Source organism: Myotis davidii, unplaced genomic scaffold (genome assembly GCF_000327345.1).
Source record: "Myotis davidii unplaced genomic scaffold, ASM32734v1 scaffold753, whole genome shotgun sequence".
NCBI lineage: Eukaryota > Metazoa > Chordata > Mammalia > Chiroptera > Vespertilionidae > Myotis > Myotis davidii.
The window spans coordinates 1,629,939-1,653,270 of NW_006286231.1; the positions used below are offsets into that span (position 1 = coordinate 1,629,939).

Consider the following 23,332-nt stretch of genomic DNA (forward strand, 5'->3'; position numbering starts at 1 on the left):
AACTTTTTGTGGTATTAAAGGCATCATTTTAATTTGATCTGCAAAGGTTATTTTATGAATTATTATAGTACTCTTTGATGCTGGGTAATACTAGCACTTATTTATAGGATTGTTGAAGAAATGGAAACCCCTAAGGGTAATTTGACTTTTCTATAGAATTAAGTCTGGAAATAAAAGATAGCACTGGATACCTGGCCTTATGCCTTTGAATACCTTATATCTTCCTTAGCGCCAGTACTCTTACGTGTAGAAATGAGATTATTCACGTGAAACTAGAAACATTATGGGCTTGGGGAATAAATGAAATAATGCTCAATCTTTTAAAAAATCAAACCCTGGAAGAAAATTAAACATAGTATAATACAAATGAATATATGACTAACCGATCTAACATTAAATTTGCAATTAGACACACATAAGTGGTGGCATTTTGAAGGCTGGTTAAAATCTATTAGGACAGTCTAGTTGTATGAAGCTACTGACATGATTGCTACACACATTTTATAAGGTAAAGTCAAAGTTACATTGGCAGAGGCAGAGGAACAGGATACAAACGTTAACTGTTCATCCCATCTTTAGCATTATATTTATTTAGTGAAACAGTTAAAAAATAAAAGCAGCAGTTGTCAGTATATTGCATGGCATAGCGGCAAGGAACTCACATCACTCAGGTTATAAGCGTTGACTCTGTGCTGGATAAAGGCGGGAGTATCTGGAGGTATATGGCACTTGAACTTTTCACTTTCATGTTTTGCTTTGTAATTTAGCTGAGAGAGAGAGAGAGAGAGAGAGAGAGAGAGAGAGAGAGAGAGAGAGAGGATTAGTTTGGAAGAATTATCCTAAGTACAAAACTAATTTTCATCAAAGAAAATGTAAAATACATTTTGTTAAATAACACCTGACAAAGTTGTTAAGATTAAAAGAGAAATTTGGAGCGAGGGTAGGTTACCTCGCATTATTGACAACCGTGTGCTGGGCGCACGACTGCTGTTGTCACATCTGTTACCCCGGAAGGACCCAAGTGGAAGGAGGTCCCTTTCCCATAGATCACAATTGGCCCTGTGGATTCTGAGAGTGACAGCCCTTTCAAATCTTTTCTTACAAGGACAGGAAGGGGCAAAAGTAGGTTTGTTTATGTGGAAAATAATACAATACTTAATAAGTAATATTTTGCATACTCACAACTGTAAGCCTCCTTTTGCCCTACCCTGTATGGTTATGTCCCTGTGCAAACATTATGGTTTGTTGATACTCTAATTAAAGCCTTTCATTTCTGGCCATATGTCTGAGGTTACTTTTATTTTTTAGTTCAACACAAGTTTGGAAATTCATGCTCAAAACTTAGATAATAAAACTTATCACAAACACTCCATTTTCCAAAAACTTATTCGAGGGAGAAAAATCCCAGGTGTTAAATACCTGCTCTGGGCCAGGATGTGGGCTATGCACATATCTCCTTTCACTTAATTTTCAAAACAACCACAAGTTTTAAAAAGGAAATATGAGGCCTGAGAAGTTAAATGATTTGCCTAGACAGCTGGAATTTGAGTCCAGTTTTGACTTCAGAACTCATGATCTCTTCAGGGCATTGAGCTATATCAGTCTCCGTTATAGAACCATTTTACTAGAATTATCCACCCAAGAAGATGCAGAAGATAAAAGACAACTAAATGGGAAAATATTTTAGGTGATTACACAAATACACAACTTACATAGCATTTTGTGTAACTGTGACAAGTGACTGGGTTTTCTGTATAGAGTTATGCTACATTGTCCCTCACAACTGCATTGCCTGGGTGGGCAGAGGAACTTACATCACTCAGCTGTTTGGCGTTGATCTGGGCTTGCAGCTGAACAGGCGAGTCGGTGACTTGAGTGAATTTTGTCTTATCTGGATGGACTTTGTAGGTGTGCTGTGGGCGAGGAAAGGAATAGGGTTTAGCAATATCACCTGTCAAAACCACATTGGCCGATAGGACGGGTGAGCAGAACCCCACTGCCCAAAAGAAAAGATACCTTTCATTAATAAAACACTTATTTTTTTCTAATTAGACTGCGGTGTCTGTGAGAGACACTTTTACACTGCACAAGAAACTCTCCCATATCTTCAGATGACCAACAACTCTTCTTGGGGAAAATCAGCTAAAATTAGCTCTTGAAATGTATGGATGATAGAAAAAAAAATAGTATACCTACTATAAAATGTAAATTTTCTTTCAATTTTTTGGGTTGCATTTATTTGTAAAAGTGTCAGAATTTTGAACGTATCTTGACCACGAGATGCCATGGAGGGCAGTCAGGTCCACAGTTCACACCACAGACTTACATCCTTACACTGATCCAGTTTCTTCATAGTTTCATATTCCTGAGTTATGGTCTGCGGGAAGAAGCCTTTGCCTCTGTCCTCTTCATATTCTGCTCTGTAGTTTTTCTATGAGGAAAAGAAATCGACATAAGGATGCAACCATTGTATTGTGTTCATGTTATTTGGAAAGTGAAGCAATTGTCTTAGAACTTACGTCACTGTTTTGAGCCGTGACTTTCATGCAGTGTGCGTAATATGGGTCTTCATAGCTGCCTACATAATGCCCCAAAATATTCTTTAGGTAGGAATCTTTATATTTAGTCTGAAAAACAAGGCATTTCATTTACTTATTTGTGAAATGATGGGTCTTTTCTTTAACAGGAGTAGTCGTAGGATCGCTTACATCACTGCTGAATTTCTGCAGAACTGCATCCAGCTGAAATTTGGGGGTCTCGCAGTAATTTATGCTCTTTGCCTTTGTCTTTTCATAGTTCTCCTTATACCGTTTCTGTACACAAGAAAAATTAGTTAGACTCCTGTCACTCCCGTGCTGACGATAGCACTCGTATTTTCCAACACTAAACCAAAGAAGAAGAAAAAAAAATAGGGCCTATTAACTGCCCTAAAAACTGACAATTAGATGCTGGGGGTGTCATGAGTGATAAGTCTTTTCTATTAGCAATTATTGTGAGGCCTACGTTTTTAACGTCCTTCAAAAAATTAAGAAACCAGGAAGCTGCCTCAGAGCAACCCTCAGTTACGGAGATTCTTGCGTATTTCTGAATTGCTGTTCTCTGTCTCCCAACTCACAAACCTTTCCCTCACCACAGGGGCCACAGCGAACAGGAGTATCTGGGCAACAGCGAATTTTTCATTTTTTTTAAACAAACCTTCATGAGAGACTTTAGTAAATGTTGAGAAATACACACTCTCTCTTCCTCCTCCTACCAAGGAAAACTGTGTACTGTACCATAAAAATAAAGTATATACAAGAACTCATATCACGAATCAACTAAAGCCTCTTCCCCACTGGGATTTCTCTTTCGCTGTGACAATGACCATAAGCAATGATCGGAGTGCAGAGGCACAGCTGAGACACAGGCGGCTGTCCATTTTTCCTGTCGGGTTTTGCAATTGTGAATGATGCTATTCTTTTTTAATATTTTGATATTCCTGCCTGTATCAGCGGAGTGGGTTTAAACCTTGGCTTTTATATGTTTGATAAAGATGGCCTTCATGTAGGAAGCAGGAGATGTGCGTTCATTTCCCCAGCGAGCTACATGGACAGAGCCATCTACACTCTCTCCCCTGTCACTCACTCACCCCACTTCTCAATCACATGTGTTCATTTCCACGGTGCTGACAACCCAAGGGACACAGAAAAGATAATGAACCCGCCCAGAGAGCCACATATAATCCTCAAACATTGGGAAAACTTAATATAACCCAACCATAAGGGAAAAACTCAACTGATCACGTGTTCAGTCTCTTGAAATATACAGTCAAAGTCGACTGGGGCTGCTAATGCCAGGCCCAGTTCTTACTTATCTAATCCATTTTAATCCGAGTGGATTAGTAAAGCTCTTAACAATCCCAAGGAGTCATTCCTGTGAAGATTTAGGGAGCGGTCTCCTAAGTCCTGCTGTCTGCAGGTGACGGTTTCTGTGGCCAAGATCTGAGGAGACAATGGCACAGCTGGGGGAGCAGCTGTACAACTGGGGGCATTTTCCTCCTTTTCCCAGCAGCCGGCCTGAGGAACCCACAGGCAGGGCACAGAGCTGCGTCATCTCTCTCTCCCTCAATCCTCCCCTTTTAAAATCTCCTCTGCCTCCGTCAAAAAGCACACAGCACGTCTCCTACAATGGACTCTAGTCAGGGAGGCTCAGGCACATGCAGCCTAGAAGCAAGTGAGGATTTTGCTGCCCATGAACTTGATCCACAGTCCCCACACCCACAGATTGACACATCATGCTCAGAGGCAGCAAGGCCTTCCTGTGGTTAGATGGGTCCAGGGGAACTGCTGCACCAGGACCTTAAAGCATTTTCAAGGTTATATTTGCATTTAGTCACAATAGAAAAAGAGAGAGTTTGTCTCTCTTTCAGCTAAGGTTAAAAAAACACACACACACTTTTTGATAAGAATATACTTACATCACTTAGCGTATTTCCTGCTGCCATCATCTGCCTCAGCAGTGGGTTCTCTGAAGCAGGAAGTACATTATAATCTGCTTTCCCTTTATCCTTTTCATAGTTTTCTTTGTATTTTACCTGTGGGAGTGAAACAAAGTGATAAACTCTACAGGTTATTTTTGCTCTCCTCTTTATTATGAATATTATAACATAGTTCCACAAATCAATTTTCTCTCTAGAAAAAATGGCAGCTTGACTTTTTATAAACAAAATACTCATAGAAACTCATAAAAGGAGCAGAGAAACTGCATACATTTCCAAGATATCTTTTCTTCCCACTCATTGATTCATTCAAAAATCTCCATTATGATATTTTTCAGTATCAATTTACATGCCAGGCTCTGGGACACATACAAGAAAGAATAACATATGGTCCCTGCCCTAAAAGATAGAGGTAGATAGAGAGATACACAAATAATGGGGGAGAGAAAGATACACAAATAATGACAGCACATATCCCAGGTGCCTGCTGCTCCAAAACCCTCATTCAGCTCTTAACGTCCAGCTGCCTATCCACCAACACATTTTTAAAGAAAGAAAGCACCATGAACCTGCTCTTTTATGTCTCATCTGTGGCTATGCGTTGAGCAAGCATGTACTTAAGGTACACACAGGAGAGGAAGAAGGGGTTGGGGTTGGGACGAATGGTGGCAACTTCAACCTTTCTCTCTGTCCTTCCCTCTTTGCACCTTTCACTCCAGCTTTAGCAGAGGCTTTACATGAGGGCTCACAAGCCCCTGTCAGGAACATGTCCCAAAGAGGAGAAGGAGAAAATGGTCCCAGTTCTGACCATAATCCCTAAGGCCAGCCATTGTTCAGCCAGTATAACCGTGGAATGAATATAGACGAGCTCAAAGAATCCCAGATAATCTATCAACATTTAAGAACCCCAGGAAACAAATGCAATCAGCTTGGTATCCAAAGGCAGGAGATACACAACTGAAAACCAGATGCACTGCCCCCTACAGACCACACAGGGGGCTCACCAGGGACGGAAGACAACCTCTCTCTATCTCATAGAGTTATATATTTCTTGGGGGGGGGGGGGGAAGTCCCCACTTCATACATTCATTCATTTTCTTCTTTTCTTTTCAGCAAAATACTTTGAAAGAGTTGAGTATATTCCTATTTTTCTATTTCTCTCTTCTCATTCACTCAACTCAATTGCTCTCATGAAATTCACCAGGGACTATACCCTGATAAATCCATCTCAGAAACATGTGATACCTTTGATCCCTGCCTTCTCCTTCCATTTGCTTCCCAAGAAATCACTCTCTGGACTTTGCTCCTACCTCATCTCACTGATGTTTTCACATAGAACACTCCAGAGTTCAGTCTTAGACATTTCCCACTCATTCCCTTGATGGCCTCCACGTTATGACATTAAATACTATCCATATGCTGATAACTCCCAACTTTATACAACCTTGCCAGACAGCTGCCCTGAAACTTCGGACTCATGTAATCAACTGCCCACTTGACATTTCCACTTGGATGTCTAAAATGCATCTCTTACATGTTTGAAATTGAGCTCAAGTCTCTCTTGAAAAAAAATTATATATATTCACTGCTTTCACAGTTTTTCTTATCTGGATACAAAGAAACCCCATCCATCTAGTTGTTTAGGCCAAACTTTTCTCTCATACTGCCCATCCAACCCAATATCAAATTGAGTCAGCTCAACTGGCAAAATACTTCTCATCACTTGTCCTACTTACCCACCTGGTTGAAAACCTCACTGTGTTGTTGTTTGTTTGTTTGTTTTTAAATATGTTCTAATTTATTTTAGAAGGAGAGGAAGGGTGAGGGAGAGATAGAAACATTGATTAGAGAGAAACATCAGTATCGATTGACTGCCTCCTGCAGACTCCTTACCTGGGATCGAGCCTGCAATCAGGCATGTGCCCTGACTGGGAATCGAACCAGTGACCTCTTGGTGCATGGGTTAATGCTCAACCACTGAACCACACCAACTGGGTGAAAACCTCACTGTTTTGCACCTGGATACTGAAACAGCCTCTTACATTATGTGATCTTTCTTCTCTCACTCCTCCAGCAGAGCCAAAGCCAGGGTTAGAATCAAGTCTGTTTGGCTTTGCAGTTTATGCTCTTTCTAGTGCCCAACCTGCTCTAGAATTCCAAGGCGTCTGATGGTTTACCAAAGTCACTCCATTGCATGTCTGCGCCTATCCATGGATTCATGTATATTGTCTATGACTAGATTTCCACCAGTTCATTGGAATGTAAGAAAAATAATGGTAGTGGTGAGTGTGGAAGGGTCTATATTCATGGGAGACTGCCAACTGCCTTTTCCTGAGGGGGTTTTAAGACCCCTCTTCTGTGTTATGTCTGAGATTATAGCATTTCTACTTCTGAGTATCAAAAGTCCTCTACTAGATGAGATTTGAGTACGGTAACTATTTATTGTTAATGCTCATACACAGCAAAAAATTTTTTTTTTTAAATTTGGTAGCCCTATTACAATCCCAAAGTACTTTTTGTCCCTTAAGAACCCTTTTTTTTGTATTACATATAAAAACAAGAGTTATAAGAAGTTCACCCACGCTGAGATGATCAAGATACATGAGAGAATTTCCTCGTACCTTGCTAGCTGCCACCCCGGCTTGTTTATTCACTTTGTACTCTGGTGTTTCCGTCTGCATGTAGTAGATCTGGTCTTTCATGTTCTCAAACTTTTCATGATATTTCCTCTGTAAGACATGAAACATACTGAAGAACTCTGTGGGGAAAAACTGTTTAAGGCTTTTACATGGGGAGACAGAGGTCATTTAGAGCAGATACCCAATGCCATGCCCCTCTTGGTTCACACATGTTCCATTACAATTACAGAACGTGGTGCCATCGCCAAAACAATTAGCAACTTAACAGAGGTTTGGAGCCCTTACAATAGGTGAAAGGCAGACTCCAAGAAGAGGCTCTCAAAGGCTGGGGACAAAGACCTTAAGAGGACTTCTGTTTCCCAGTGAGGACAATCTGGGAAGAAACCAATCAGTTTCATAAATGTACTGTTTAGATTCCCAGCAAAGAATACATTTAAAAGGGCCCCTTTTACCGGTATTCACTTTGAGAGCATATTGTTCCTATGAGAATTGAAGCAAGAATAATGGTATCTGATCAAAAAAATATTTCTCAAAAAAAGAAAGAGAAAGATTGTGGTATTTCTTTTCTTAAAAGGAACTCTACACGAGCCTTGTCCCCAAGAAGAGGTGCCGGGACATAGGTCTTCCAGTACCACTCCGGGTGCAGCAGGTGGCTAGGAATCATAAAGGGAGGGCCCCCTCTCCGACTAGGGCTATCCAGCCCTCCCTTTCTACTTACTGTGCTGAAGTTATCAGCATTTGTCCTGGCGGCTGCAATTTCAAAGCAAGGCGTCTCACTCCATTTGCCTTTGACTTTATTTTCATAGTCTTGCTTGTATTTTAGCTGGCAGAAAAGAAGACAAGCAAAATCCAGGATTTAACAAGTAAGAGTGCAAATCAAGTGGTAATGGTTAGCTTTCAAAATATCTTGCCCTGGCCGGTTTGGCTCAGTGGACAGAGCGTTGGCCTGTGGACTGGGGGGTCCCGGGTTCGACGCCTGTCGGGGGCATGTGCCTTGGTTGCGGGCATATCCCCAGTGAGGGGAGATGTGGGGGGCAGCTGACCGATGTTTCTCTCTCATCGATGTTTCTGGCTCTCTTTTCCTCTCCCTTCCTCTCTGTAAAAAAACAATAAAATATATTTAAATATATATATATATATCTTGATTAGACCTTTTGTGGGTCCTTAAATAGAAGTCTTCAAATCCTCCAATACAGTGTCAATTTTCCCAACAAGAAAGCTGAATGAGGGAGATAGAGGTACTAATTCCTCCTCCTCTCACTGAGTGTGGGGACTTCGTTCATTTCAGAACTCACAGATGTTCCCTGATGTTTGAGGAAGGAGAGAGGCAGAAGTATTTTCCATTTGTAATTAATTGTTATAATAAAACCACTCAACCCGAGCTTTCCGTGCCAAATGAACTTAGCCATTACTTTGTGAGCTTTAACAGAACCTCTAGTTATACAGAAAGCAATACCAAAACAAAATGTGGCTTGCAGGCCAATGAATAAGACTTCCTCATTTAGACTTGAAGAAATTTTAGTGAGAACTGGAAAGTAATTAAAAAATTAAACTGGGATCTCTTCATAGGTCCCAAACACCATAGCACCAGCGTCCTAGGCTGTGAAAGCCTTGGAGAGAGGAGTTATGTCTTCTTCATTTTGCATCCTCAGAATCTAATACAAATGCAGTGTGCAGACGTTACCTTATAAATGTCTGCACTAAATTGAACTGAGTCCATGGTATGTGGTTTTGAACGACCTTGGCTTGAGTGTTATTTAAATTAGCCTAGCCAACCCCAAACCTGGGCACATGAGCCGGAGTCAGAGCTGGGTTAGAGCAGTTTCCCCTCCTTGGCTCACAGAATGTGTTAACAGACATAACCAATGTGTTTCAAAGTGTTTGTATGCCTAACTTCCCCCTCCCCCATCACACCCTTCAAGGAAAAAGAAAGTGGTTTTCTCGTATACATTTAGCAGAACAAGTACTAAGGGTAACTGATGTGTAAGGACAGTGAATTTGAGTTAAAGGAATTCCACCCCTCTCTCAAATGCCCTATGTCCTTCCTTCTCAAAAGGTTAATATGCTAAGGAATAATCAAGTGGTTTTAATAGCTATACATTTAAGATCCCTGGACCTGAATTCAGAAGCTCTGGGCCCACGACTTGACTCCACCATTTCCAAAGGTGTAACTTAGTCTCTCTAAGCTTTAGTTTTCTTAACCATGTATGCTGACAATAATATGTATATAGAGGATTGTTGGGGATTTTAAATAATATCACACATACACTAAAAATGGTTTATAAACTCTATAGTGATAAACAAATGTAAGGTATAATAATTATAACATAGCAGAGAGTAAGAAACTCTGAAGAAAAGAAATGTGTGTGTGTGTGTGTGTGTGTGTGTGTGTGTGTGTATTCTTCAATGGAAAGTTTTGCTGAGATAAAATTTGCTTTTTACTGCTGATTAGTTTGCCTCCCCTCCTCTTTTGAAGCTTTAAAGAACGGAAGTCAATAAAAACTGATTTTTCAATTTGTTAAGACAGCCTACAGAAACATTTCTAAGCTTTTTGGAGAATAGACCTTATCAGGAATTTGAAAAAACTATAAAATGCCCATCAATACTTACAACTTCAGAGATACTTTGATGTGCACACACCAGAGGTTAAGATCTCCTATTGCAGAGATACTGCCATTCCTCTGCCTGCTGTCCAGGGCAGAAAACTCTAGGGTTGGGGGTGGGGAGCAGTTGGGCCCGATGCATCCCCAAACTGAGATATAGAGAACTTTGTAATAAAATGTGGGGTTGAGAAGGCAGCAAAGATTCTTAATGAGGTCCAAAAGTGGGCTATTATTTAGAACTAAGAATCACATATGTAGTTTGTTAAGCAAAATTGGGTAGGAGATTAATTCTCACAGTAAGAGATACATGTCTGATGTTTTTAAACATATTAAAACAAGATGCAGAACTAGAGTGGAAGACTACCTTATCCAGAGTTCTTCCCCCTTCTCGCCCTTCATGAATGAAAGCTTGTCATTCCCTCCCACCCAGAGCCCAAGTGGGTCCGGGTGGATTCGGCTCTCTCACAATCCATTCCTGAGTACTCCCACGTCTGGGAAGATTTTCACTACAAGAGAGGAGGAAGTATGGCCTTCCCCTTTGCAGCCTAATTTAGTAAAGAGACTCATCATAGGGGAGTTTGAAAGTGATCATAAAAATCACTTTCAAATACCACAGTTCAAACTCAATAAGGTAAAAGAATGTTGTCTTAGTAAGATATCTTTTAAAATATGCTTTAAACAAAAATTTAAAATAGATTTATTTTTCTTTCTAAAGACTATTTGAAAACAGATTTTTCTTTTTCTTCCAAAGAGATTAATGGTCTTTGCTCCCCTGATTTTATTTACAATGTTAACCCTTTCAGTAGGCCAGCTCTTTATGAACAGTTCTGAAGTTAATTTCTGCTTAGCCCTAAGCGAAATCTCAGGTCCATGGTATTCCTATTAGTGACATTTTACTGTACATAAAAATTTAAGACCAAACTGAGACTCAACTCCACAGAGGGCAAAGAAAAGTATTTATTTAAAAGCAGCAGTATCCCAGGAGAAAGTGGCCTGATTTGGACTAATTTTTAAAAAGGAATTTAACAGGGATCTATTCATCAGCTGAACATCTGTCTCTCTACATTCCTCAGAGCTAGTTTACCAGCCTAAATATAGGCTGCCCAGGCCGTTTGCCAAGGCCTTGCAAGTTATGAGGTGCCCTCCCCACAGCTGTCAACCTACACTATGTCTGAGAGACCACTCATACATTCTTATTTTCTCCAAGTCTGACTGAGAGCATTAAACTATATGGGGTCTTCACACTGGGTTAAAACAGATTCTGTGTGGTTACTAGGTTATCTGTTCATATCACTTCCATAAGTCAAATGTCAAAGGATATTAGGACATTGCTTCTGTTTTCAAAATACAGCTTTCATATTTACCAGTCACTAAGTCATCAAGCTGGCTGAACATATATTAATACAGTTTTATGATGTTCATGAATGTATTGCTTTTGCTGTAGCATTTTTATGGTCATATGCAAAAAAAATACTCAATGTTTACTTTCTATATTTTCATTTTAGTTATTTTTTCTGAGGATTGAGGTGGGTTTTTTTAAAATTTCAATATATTGGTTTTAGAGAGAGCAGAAGGGCAAGAGAGAGAGAGATTTGTTGTTTACCTATCCACACATTTACTAGTTGCTTCTTGTATGTGAACCCACAACCTTAGCCTATCGGGACAACCCTCCAACCAACTGAGCTACCCAGCCAGGGCGAGGTTGAAATTATTAAGCAGAGTTTTCAAGAGAACCACTGTTCTAGTCTTGTTTACTTACCTTGCTCGCTTGATCGTTCACTTTCTTGGCAAATATTATATCTGGAGGATCCGCCAGAGATGTGAAATGTGTTTGCTGTTCCATGTGACCTTTTTTGTAGGCAATCTGACCAAAAGAAAGGGGTGTAAATGAGCCATCAATAATGATTCTATTTCTCATGTTCCGTTTGTTGGCATTTTAAAAAGACTATGCTGTTATCTTTATGTGAATTTTAAACTTTAGTGTACCCCTAACCACAGTTTATCCTTGTAGATGTTAAATGGCCTTCCCTCGGCATTACTGGTGGTTTCTCTCTTTGAGTTTTCTCTCCTCTCCAAGATGAATGGCCTTAGATCTGTTTCCTTCTATTTGACTCCACGTCATAATCTGCAACTGAATTATTCTCTTAAGCAGCATCCTCAACTCCCAACCTCTTGTCTTTCCATCACACTCGTTAGCCTACTGCCAGCTCTGGATCAACTTATCCACACACTTCTTACATCCAGGATGTTGAGTGCTACTGAAGAAAATCTCAAAACTCTATGGATAGAGTAATGATAACATGATAAGCAAGCTTAAAATGGTCACAGGAAGAAGCTACAGAGGAGGAAGAGGGAGCCTCTTGAACCTAAGCTCTTAGCTTGAAATTTACTTACCTATCCAACTACATATTCTGTGAATAACAGCTTGCTTGGGGCTCTGTGCCCAGGACTCTGAATTTATCCAGTGTCCTCTTTGCCTTTATGGAAGCTTGAACATCCCATGTGTGCCTCTGGTCAGCCTCTACTCCCAAGAGCTAGTCAAAAACTGCAACACTATCCTTAAGCCCCAATCAACTCCATCTTACCGTCAGCTTCCTCTTACATGGAGTAAAGAGTGTACACACTTATCTTTCCTGGCCTCTCCCACCCCCCTCATGGCTCAGAGGGGAAGCATCCTTTGCAGGGCATAAGCCCAGCACTCAGGGTACTGTTCCCTCCAGCAGCTCTTTGTACCCAACTCTATCAGTCACCTCTCCTCTCCTGTATAGCTTCAACCTCTCCCTCTTCATTAGCTCCTTTCTTTCAGCCTATAAAATACCTCTCTCACCTTAAAAACAGTATTATGTCCATTAATCATGCATCCATTTCAGTCTTGCTCTCTCCTTTTCTTCATTACTGACTCCTCTGGCTTTTTCTTCCACCAATCTTGACCCCTGCTTCCAACAATGCAGGACATTCATAGATTCCCAGACACATGAAGCCCTCTATGTCTCTGGGTCCCATATATACTGCTTCCTTTCCCTGGAATGCCCCAACTCCACCTTCTCTCCATCTGCCTGCAAACTGCGACTTGTTCTCCAGGTCTCAGGACAAGCAGTTTCCTCTCCTGTGCCCTCCCTGACTCCATGACCTTCTCTGATGTTTTCACTCAACTTAGCCCTTACCTCCTTTATAGGAATCATCAGAAGACACTGTAACTGGTTGTTTACATGTCTGTCCCTCCTTAGATTGTGAGCTCTGGGATGGCAAAGAACATAACCTATCACCTGGAAACCTTTGTGGCCTGCACAGTACCTTAGTAGAGTGAAGGTGTTGGAAGCCAATCCACCCTGGCTGCTTGAGGCAGTCCCTGCAGGGATGTTTCAAGGGACCTGGCGTATATGGCATATTGTTCTTAATATGTTTGCTCCCCTCTTAACAGCTATGTGTTTTAAACAGGACCACCTCTCTGAGAAAGGTAGTTTCCCCAGAGGGGTGGTTGGTCGCTTTGATCTTTGCTTGGAGTGACCTCCTTCAGTTACTTCCTTGTAGCTTAGTGGAGCAATAGAGTAACCTTTGAATGGAGATGGGACGCCCCCTGGCCTTTTGTATAGAATGGATAGGATTGGGACCAAATAGTATAAATACAGATGCTAGATGACAATAAAAAAAAGAACCTGGCTATGATGATCACCTGAACACTGCCTCCGTATCATTCATTCTTCGCCGACTCCGTCCACACCTTGGGGAACCCCTGGACCCGCTGAGGCTGGACCCCAGCATGAAGGGTTCAGTGACTGATCTCTGAATGTGTGGTTTATGCACTGAGGCCTTCAGGACAAGTCTGTAGAGGAGAAACATCCTCCCGACTCATTCACTACTCAACTGTGAGACTTCTACCTACTATTTCTCCTTTCACGTGGCAGTGTTCTTATTTATAAAGTAAAGAGGTTGTATATAGTTCCAAGGTCCCAACATTTTCTTCATGCTTTAGCCAATTCTAACTCTATCTCATTCTAATAATATCTACCTAGTACCTATAACAAAAACTTTCATGAACATTAAATCATGTAAGATACAAGAGATGGGTTTTTAAATGTATTCATTCTATTCCAGTGCATAATTTCTTTTAAATGAGTGAAGACCTACGTTAGGCATAGGACAACCCTTATTTTCCATGGCTGGTTAAGTCCTTAAGGAGAAAGCAACATTCTTCCAGGAGAAACGTTTATTAAGTATGACATCCTGTCAAGAGCTTTCTGAGAAGTCAGTTCTAGAAGTCCTAATTTCTCAGAAACCTTGCTCAGAATTCTGTCTATTTAAAATCTTGTGTTCTGGATCAGCTAAAGGACTCTCTTAGTGTTTACTTAGTCTTTACTTAGATAATAAAGACTTTACTTAGATAATAAAGAAATCATGATATTTAAGGTTATGAGAAACACAGGAAGAAGATACAGGAGAAGAAGAAGGATCCTCTGAAACCAAACCTTTAGCTTGAAATCTATGTGCCTACCCAGTGGTATATTCTGTGAACAACAGCTTGCTTGATGCCCAATAATTGTAAAAAAATTCATGATGCTGACAGTATTAATAGGTATGTCAGTAATCTGATACTTACTGCATACTTAGTCTGTAACAAAATAAAAGCATACCGTTACTGCCAAGTCTTTCTGAGCAAGGACGGAAAGATTTTACGTCATTATTATAATTCTCTTTCATTATGTCTTCCACTGAGATATCTCAAAAGATGTGGTCAACATTAATTGCTCAAAGTCCTTAGCACTAGAGTGGCATGGAGGCAACCCTTCATGTCTCCACTTTAAGGATAAAGGAAGACATTAGGAGATTAAGTGTCTTCTTGGAAACCTCCCCTTAGGCTTACATGACATACATTTCCTGATTCCCCTTCAACTTCTCTGACCATCTGTCCCCTCTTTCTTTGCTGGCTCCTTCCCAGATGTCCACAGTGTGGGTGTCCTTCACAACTCGGCCCTTGGTCATACACTACTTTACCTCCCTCATACATTTTTATGTCTTCAGTTGTCACTTATATTTTGATGAATCTCAAATATTAATCTCTTGTCAGCTCACATTTATGCAATAGTACTTTCTAATTTATCCATAGGGTGCCTTTATCTGAATGTTCCCTCCATTATTTCAACTCTATTTCTATTTAACTAATGAATCTTTACCAGTTATGCCCCTCTCCACCCTGACCACCAGTCTTGGTCATAAATTCATCTGTGGCTCCTTTCTCTCTTTTGTTTCCAATATCCAATATCATTAACACTTTTTAAATACTTATTACCTTCAGATTTTTTTCCTACTCTTTGTCCTCATCATCCCTCTGATTCATCTATATTACTAAAATAGTCTTATACAAACAGTCTCCTATGAATTTGCCTAGTTCCAAGCTATCATATTGTCCATCAATATTTCTCCAGATTCTACTTTTATCATATAATGAGATTTCCCCCAAATCTTAATGTGCCTCTTACTGCCTACCATATCATATCAAAGCTATTTTGCCTGATTGTCAAGGTCCTGGTGCCACTTTCTTACAAGTGAGCTTGTAACTTGGCACCCACAGCATTCACTTTCTCTTTTTTAAAATATATTTTATTGATTTTTTACAGAGAGGAAGGGAGAGGGATGGAGAGTTAGAAACATTGATGAGAGAGAAATGTCAATCAGCTGCCTCCTGCTCACCTCCTACTGGGGATGTACCCACAACCAAGGTACACGCCCTTGACCAGAATCGAACCTGGGACCTTTCAGTCCGAAGGCTGACGCTCTATCCACTGAGCCAAAACGGTTAGGGCAGCATTCACTTTCTTAGTCCCCTAAAGCCCCAAACTCATTTCACCCCTGTCCCTTTGTTCAAGAGCTCTCTACTTGAAATGCCCTTCCTGTACATCACTGCCCATTCTCTTGAAATCACCACTTCCACATGGCCTTCTCTGATTACTCACATGTGTCTTGTCTTTCTCTTAGCAAGTGTAAGACTGTAGAGCTTGTATTTTTAAACTTTTTTCTTGTAGTTTAATATATAGCAATTTCATCTGACCAGCTTGGCTACAGGTTTTCAAGGCAAATGATGAAAAAGGCTTGTTGTATGCTTCTGTCCTGCCAGGTATGCATGCATATTGGACTTTCAATAACTAATTATTGATCACTTGGTAAAGGTCACATTATATTACATATTCATGAGATACAGAAGCAAAAAGCTAATCTTAAAAGAAAAGCAGGAGGTCCCCACACATTAATATTGGCACACCAGCTGCCCTTACAATTTTTACACCTTCTTTAGTTCTTAGCTTACCGTATGCAAGAATAAGAATATATCTGCTATATTTTAACCAATTACATGCAACCTGAGATAGAAAATACGTCCACTAAATTTGCAGGTGGTAACAAGTGAGAGGCAATAAAAATTAGAACTCCAAAGTTGGAAACACCTTCAAATGAGTATATATAATTTTAGTGCAGGGCAAGATAGAATCTTAAGACCCATCAGAAATAAATACCAATAAGTTTTAAGATGCCAACTGGCTTTTTAAGTTCAGTTGAATATAAGAAGTTCCAGGGATCTAGCTGACAGCTAATTGAAAAACAACTTGGCATTTTATAATAGAGTGCTCTCCTAAAGACTTTGAATTTTCAGCGTGACCTCTAGCAAATCCAGGGGCAAAGAAATAAAGCCACTTCACACAAGGGGAAGTGCTGGGCCCAAGCAAGGCTCTCTGCTGCTGCTGCTTCTGGCCCTAAGGACTCTATCAGAGCTTTGAAGTTCCTCTAACAAACAGCTCACACGGTCTAAAATTCTAGCCAATGGGACTGCTAACATGTTTGCTAACTTTGTAAGATCCTCTATGTACACTGAGGGCAAGAGGTCTTCGTGGGATAACTACACACATGTTTGGTCCAGTACGTCAGTCAAGTCCCCACGCAGGAAAACGGGGGACACGCCACAATTCTGACTTTATGATTAGGATAGCAAATCAAAATCTTTCAATACTATCACTTACTTCATAAGCTTGGGAAGGTGGCAGTGATTCCAAAAGGTTTTATAAATGCTACTCTATTATACAGGAAAACTTCAGCTCCAGCCAAGGGGACAGACGGGAGCATGCTTTTGTGGGAAGAACACTGGCCTTGGGATCCACAAGACCAGGCTTCCCATCTGGCTCTACCACTAAAGTACCTAGTGGCCTTAGACTTAGGTGCCTCACCTGTAAGGAAAGGGGACTGGACTAAATTCTATCTAAAATAAACGATAAAATCTAATTTGAATTAGACATAAAAAGTATGATTCTAGATATAGTCCTCCTCTGCAATAATGGCATTTAGTCTGTTCAAAAGAATTGCAACGAACTGGCCAGACGATGTAATCTGAGGCGCCCGATTGCACACTACAAAGGGTGCTGATTGCAGTTCACTTACGTCACTGAGAGCTTTCTGGGCTTGGGCAACCCTCCTCAGCTCCGGGCTGTCATGATAGGGGTAAAATAAACTCTTGTCTGCATCCCACTCTTCGGTGTATAGTTTCTATATCAGAAAAGAGTGAAAAGTTGTGAGAACATGAAATCACATAAGAAATACAGAATTCTCAATTCATCCATCAGTGACATAAAGAACAAGGGCAAGGTGAGAGCAAAGGTAAATGGAACTGACAGATCACCTCTCCCTTTCCATCCAATAACAAGAAATACAGAATTCTCAATTCATCCATCAACGGCATAAAGAACCAAGGGCAAGGTGAGAGCAAAGGTAAATGAAACTGACAGATCACCTCTCCCTTTCCATCCAATCCAAGTCACAGTTACTAATAGATTCTCCTGACAAATCTTACTGACAGAAGGGCAGCTGAGTTATATTCTGTTTCATCTCCTCTCTGTGACTTTACCTATCAGTTATTAGTAGATTCTCCTGCTTCTCCTGACAAATCTTACCGACAGAAGGGCAGCTGAGTTTAATTCTGTTTCATCTCCTCTCTGTGACTTTACCTACCTCCTGCAACAAGTACTAATGCAGGTGTAAGGAGCCAGGAAGCTACTTAATACAGATTCTGTCACAAAATAGACCCTTAATAAGAGTGACAGCCAGGAATATCCAAAGTGTAGCACAGGGTCTACAGAAAAACTAAAATATTGCTTCGTGGGTCTGCAGAGCTGGACCTCGGGAGCATCTTTGTCCCCCCATCCCTACTCCTCCCCCAAGTGGCTCAGGTTCCTGATAGGACCCTCTCCTCTACTCTGCCCAGGGCTTTCTTCTCAGTTCCTCCTTGCCAAGCCCTGTCCTGGCAGCCCCACAGGTCTCGGGGTTACTCACAAAAAAGACTGGAGAACCATGTTTCAGATTACCAAGAGTTTAGGGGTATTCCTCTAGATGACATGGTAGGAAAACAGAGGCGATAGAGGGGTGACAAAGAAGAGACCCTTACCTTACTGAACAAGGCTGTGTTCTTAATGGCATGGACAAGCTCAGGGGCATCAGGGGGAAGCAGGTACTTATCCTTGTTGTCTTCCCAGTTCTGCTTGTATAAAACCTAGACAAAAAGAGCAGAGGGCTTCATGTCTCCCCGTGGGCATGGGGATTGAGAACAAAGGAGAGCGTTGTGAAGAGCTTTTTATACTCAAGGTTTTCTAGCATTGATTAGGAAAACATCTACCATATCAACATCCCATAATAATTTCCTCGCATTTAGTAAGTTTTTTTCTTGGAAAAAAAATCTAATTTTTAAAACTTAATCATGATTCTGATTCTCTATAGATTCCTTGTAAATGCTGCAACCTATCCATCATTTGGTTGAATTTGGCTGGCACACATGTTTTTTGACTTACATGGTGTTTTCAAAAGTGTTTTTAATTAGTTCCCTACATTTAAAATTTTCCGATTTATCATAAAAATTCAGCTCCCAACTTCTTTATAAAATAAGACTCTGACAACACGGGGACTGCATTCCATGCAGCAACTATAGTGGAGTCACATGGGCTCTCCATTCCACCTAGCTCCCGCGGCCACTCCGGTCATCTGGGCAACCTCCCTGACACGTGTGCACTTAGAGCTCACAGTGCCTGTGACGCAGTGGGACTGGTGAGCAGGGTCAGGCCTGTCCGGTGCCCTCCTCTAAGGCAATATACACTCTTTTCTATCCAGCCATCCATCCCATGGCCTTACCTTACTGACTTGCTGCGACACTTTCTTTGCATGTTCAATGTCCTTTGCTTTTTCATCTACATGACAGATAGTTTTTGCAACATCACCATCCATTCGATACTTAACCTGCAGAAATAATGCACAGTTAGAATTCAGGACAGGCATGACCATGTGAGTATATCAAAGAATATCTTATCACCAAAGAGTATCCACCCAATCACTCTGTCTGCATCACAAAGCAAAGTTTATTTCTGGTAGAAAACTATGATGTTTGAAGATCTGCAGAGCCCCTGTATTCACTGTGTGTCTGCTTTCCTGGCTGAATTTCAGCCTCCCTGTGCTCCACGAGGGAGGACCACAGTGAATTGGAACTTCCAAAGCACATCACTTTTTAAGTTAACTCTCTAACCAAGCTTTTAGAAGCCTCTTTGGGTTCACATTTAGAGCAGCAGCATCTATGGCCAGTGTTTCCTCTGGATTCCTGAACTGGCTCGTAGTAATTCAGCCCCTTATTCTCTCCACTCCTACTTAAAGCCAATTCCCAGTGGTAGGCATATTTTTATATGTGTCTGTGTTTTATTTTAGCAATGCCGCCCACCTCACTGAGTTGGTCTTGTACTTTCTTGATTCTGCGAAGTTCTGGGGTATCGGTTGTGCTGGTGGATGGCTGTCCTTTTCCTTTTTCATAGTTTTCCTTGTATTTATTCTGAAAAGAATATCAGATATTAGCCTAAAATCTTATAATGCAGCAGCAGAAATTTCAGGCAATGCATTCATTCCCATCTGATAAAAAAATCTGCGAGTTATAACAATTATCAGTTTTAACAACATTTTTTTGTCTCCCACTCTGATTCTCAGCAAACACTAACATAGATTTGTTAATTGCTCTTCCTAAACATGGTTGTTAATAGAGACAGTAGAAATGGTATTACAGACAATTGTCTTGAAAATGCTCTAAAATGACTCTCTTAATGTTTTTTGTTGCCTGAGTGCACACATAAAAAGCTTGAAGTGCAATAATTTTAGAAAATAAATACAGAAATAAAACCAAATGTGAAAAGATTTAATTGCTAATACAATGCAAAAATATTCAATTCAGAAGTTGCAGCTAAATCTCAGTGATTAGGATAGCTGACATGCCACCTGAATCAATGGAAAATCTCCATTATGGAGTATTTTGAAAAAAAAAATGCAGTTTTATTGTTTCTGCTAAATATACAATGAGTTTTTGCCTTATATATAATATGCATAATTTATCATTATTAATGTTTCAAGAGTATTTATGAGTGGAGTAGTCACCAATCTAAATTATATTATTGATTTAGTTACTAACCACTTTTAAAATATTAAAAACCTTTGCCAGCATTCTGCTCAGTCTACCAGAAATTCTAGGATATCAGTGTCTGAATTAATGAGATTTTTATGGCAATTAGTTGACAAAAATAATTTCTATTTTTGCTCAATACTACAGAGATAAGAAAGGCAAGGTTATCTTACTTTTAGAAATCTAAGTTTTAGATCATTCAAGAATCTGAACTAGAAGTTTACTCAATAGTTCCCCAAAGTTAACACTCAACCAACAGTAAATATTTATTGCCCAACAACAACAGGATGCTTTTGACATACTACTAAACATTAGTCTTATATAAACCAATGTTCCCTGAGATACTTTACATTTTTTCCCCGAGCCTCCAGAGGACATGCAATCAGGCTACCTAGTGAGACTTCAGCCCACCATAGACAATCAACAAATTAGATCCATTCCAATGGGCCTGATTCTGCTACCCATCAGTGTAACTTACAGAACTTTAATGACTAGGGGCCATCAAGAGCAGTGATTCCTAACGTGGACCACACCTTAGAATCACCTGAAAAATCCTTCTACACTGGTTCCAAACCCAGACTGACCAAACCAGAATGGCCCGGGGAATCAGTAGTTTTAAAGCTCCCCGGGGATTATAAGCGTGCAGCCAGAGTTCAAAACCACTCTTCTAGGGTACAGAGGAACATTCTGATCCTTAGTTTCTTAGTCTGATCCTGGTTTTCTAAGCTACATGTTCTTCACCATCCATCTCTTAGAGACGTACTTAAGAGGCATCTTGCTCATTATTTAAATAGATGCTATTTATTAGTAGCTTCTGTGATCTGATGCCAACTAAATCTGTATTTATGATTTCATTTTTCTAGATTGGCTAACTAATTGTGATTAAATACCAATAAGTGCTTTATAAATGGCCTAATGCTTATTTTGGAGGAATAATTTCAACAAGGATGCTTTTCCTGATGCTGCAATGGTACAAATAAATTACAGGAAAAGAAAATTCAAGACTCGAAAGAGTTTATATTTCTTCAAAATAATTTTGTTCCATACATGGTTAAGGAGCAGAATCCAGCCAGCATCCAAAACAGAGTTGGTTGAGATCAGTCAGTTCTCTATATTAAGCCAGGTTAGCAGAAGTCACGTTGAACTTACTATGCTAAAGAGGTCCTGCATTTTCCGACTGTGTGCAATGTAGGGAGTCATGAACTTCGAAGAGTCCACTTTCTTCCTGATAACCTTCTTCCTCTCCGCCGGCTTTGCTGCTTCTGGCTGGGCCAGCCCTGGTTTCGAAGGTTGTGATTGCTCATAGTCAGATATTGTCTTTGTTGTCGTAGTTTCGTAGATTTCTGTTATTGTCTGAAAATTTGACATACAGTTCAACATTGTTATAAAAGTAAAACTGCGGTAAGCATGATCTTAGTGTTCTGTCTTATATCCCTGGTGTTACTTCTCCATAACTAAAATAGGCCAAAGCAGAAAATCACACACTATATCCATTTGAAAGCACATTATGTCATATACATACTCCTGATTGTTCAAGATTGCATGGAGTAGAACTGTTGCTTCTTATTAATTTACAACATTGCCTTAAAATTCCACTTGCAGAAAGGAACTCAAACACTTTAAGGTGGCATTTTAAAAAGAAGTAAAGTATTCTTAAATATTTAAAAATATTTTTAAATTGACTGAGTAAAGTAAAAGCAATCTTGGGATCAGAGAACAAAAGATTAAGACAATAAAATAAAGCTCAGATTCTTGACTTTAATATTAACTTTTAAATACTAGTAAGTCTAAGGATAAGTTGGTTGCTTATTCTGCAGATTTTTAAGCATTCTCCCCTGTAGTATGAGATAAAGAATAATGAACTTTATAAAAAAAATGAATCACATAAATATTACAAGTGATTACCATGCTCTTGGCTTAGTAAGTTAGTTAATGTGAACTGGAATGCCATTTATACTAATAAAAGACAGGAATAATGATGATGAGATAATGGGGTAATTATCCTCACAACAGGCCTATGTGGGTGGTAGGTGGGAAATTACTGCTTCTTTCAAAAAGCTGTAGTGGAAGAAACTAAGGTCCAAAGTTCAGGTCTAGTCCAAGGTTAAAAATACTGTATGTAAGAAAAGACAATAAGCAGCCAAGTCTTCAATCAATCTCATAAAATAATTTTCTTTACAGCTAAAACCACCTGATCAAAGGCAAAGTTCTAGCATCAATTTTGAGAAGAGAAACCTAAGTAATAAGGAAATTGTGTATCTAAGACAACTTTCCCTAGTGTTGTCAGACCATTGTTAATAGGCTGCTTTCTGCTCATTATTTATGACTAGAGGCTCAGTGCATGGATTCGTGCACTGGTGGGGTCCCTCAGCCTGGCCTGCGCCCTCTTGCAATCTGGGACCCCTCGGGGGATGTCAGACTGTCAGTTTCGGCCAGATTCCCACTGTGGAGATCTGGCCGAAACTGGCAGTCTGACATTCCCCAAGGGGTGTAGCAGTGCATGAAGTGGCAGGTGGCCAGAGAGGAGCTGGGGCCGGGCGCTGTGTTGCTCCGGCTCATCCTGGTCCCAATGCGCCTGCTGCAGCCACCACTCAGGTAGCGCTGCAGCAGAGGCGGGAGAGGTTTGTGCTGCTGCAGCTGCGATCGCCAGCCCTGAGCCCGGCTTCTGGCTGAGCGGCACTCCCACTGTGGGAGCGCACTAACCATCAGGGGCTGCTTCTGTGTTGAGCGTCTGCCCCCTGGTGGTCATCGCACGTCATAGCAACCAGTTGACCTATTGTTCTGTCTTTGGGTTGCTTAGGCTTTTATAGATATAGATGTGTGGTTGACCATGAGAAACTAACCAATTTATAGCATCTACAGATGTTAGTTTCCATGAAGTCACAGGTTCTCTGAGTAGGCTTTAGGGTTAGTCATCCATATCATTGTTTGTCATACTCAAGAGAACATCTCCATGCAGAAAATGAGGCATGAGCGAGATATTTCATGTTGGGAGAAAATGCTTCAATTTGGGATATGGGAATGGCTTTCTCAGAATTCCTTATGTGCTGAAGTTTAAGTAGCATTTTATGATACTGCCAAGGACAAAGGGTTAGAGGCACCATCCCTATTGGCAGAGATGGTCTCCAGCAAGTTACAACTCTACACAGCA

General features: G+C 40.4%; 1 protein-coding gene across 1 annotated transcript in view; it reads right to left on the minus strand.

Annotated features, from left to right (window-relative positions):
* The window catches only part of NEB (nebulin), a 198,617-nt gene that overhangs the window by 169,839 nt on the left and 5,446 nt on the right, over window positions 1-23,332 (minus strand). Inside the window, 14 exon segments of the mRNA XM_015559803.1 lie at window positions 663-767; window positions 1,815-1,913; window positions 2,327-2,431; window positions 2,520-2,627; window positions 2,709-2,813; window positions 4,457-4,573; window positions 7,099-7,206; window positions 7,835-7,939; window positions 11,479-11,583; window positions 17,142-17,246; window positions 18,142-18,246; window positions 18,879-18,983; window positions 19,456-19,563; window positions 21,331-21,534. Of these exon segments, the coding sequence (XP_015415289.1) occupies window positions 663-767; window positions 1,815-1,913; window positions 2,327-2,431; window positions 2,520-2,627; window positions 2,709-2,813; window positions 4,457-4,573; window positions 7,099-7,206; window positions 7,835-7,939; window positions 11,479-11,583; window positions 17,142-17,246; window positions 18,142-18,246; window positions 18,879-18,983; window positions 19,456-19,563; window positions 21,331-21,534 (1,584 nt within the window).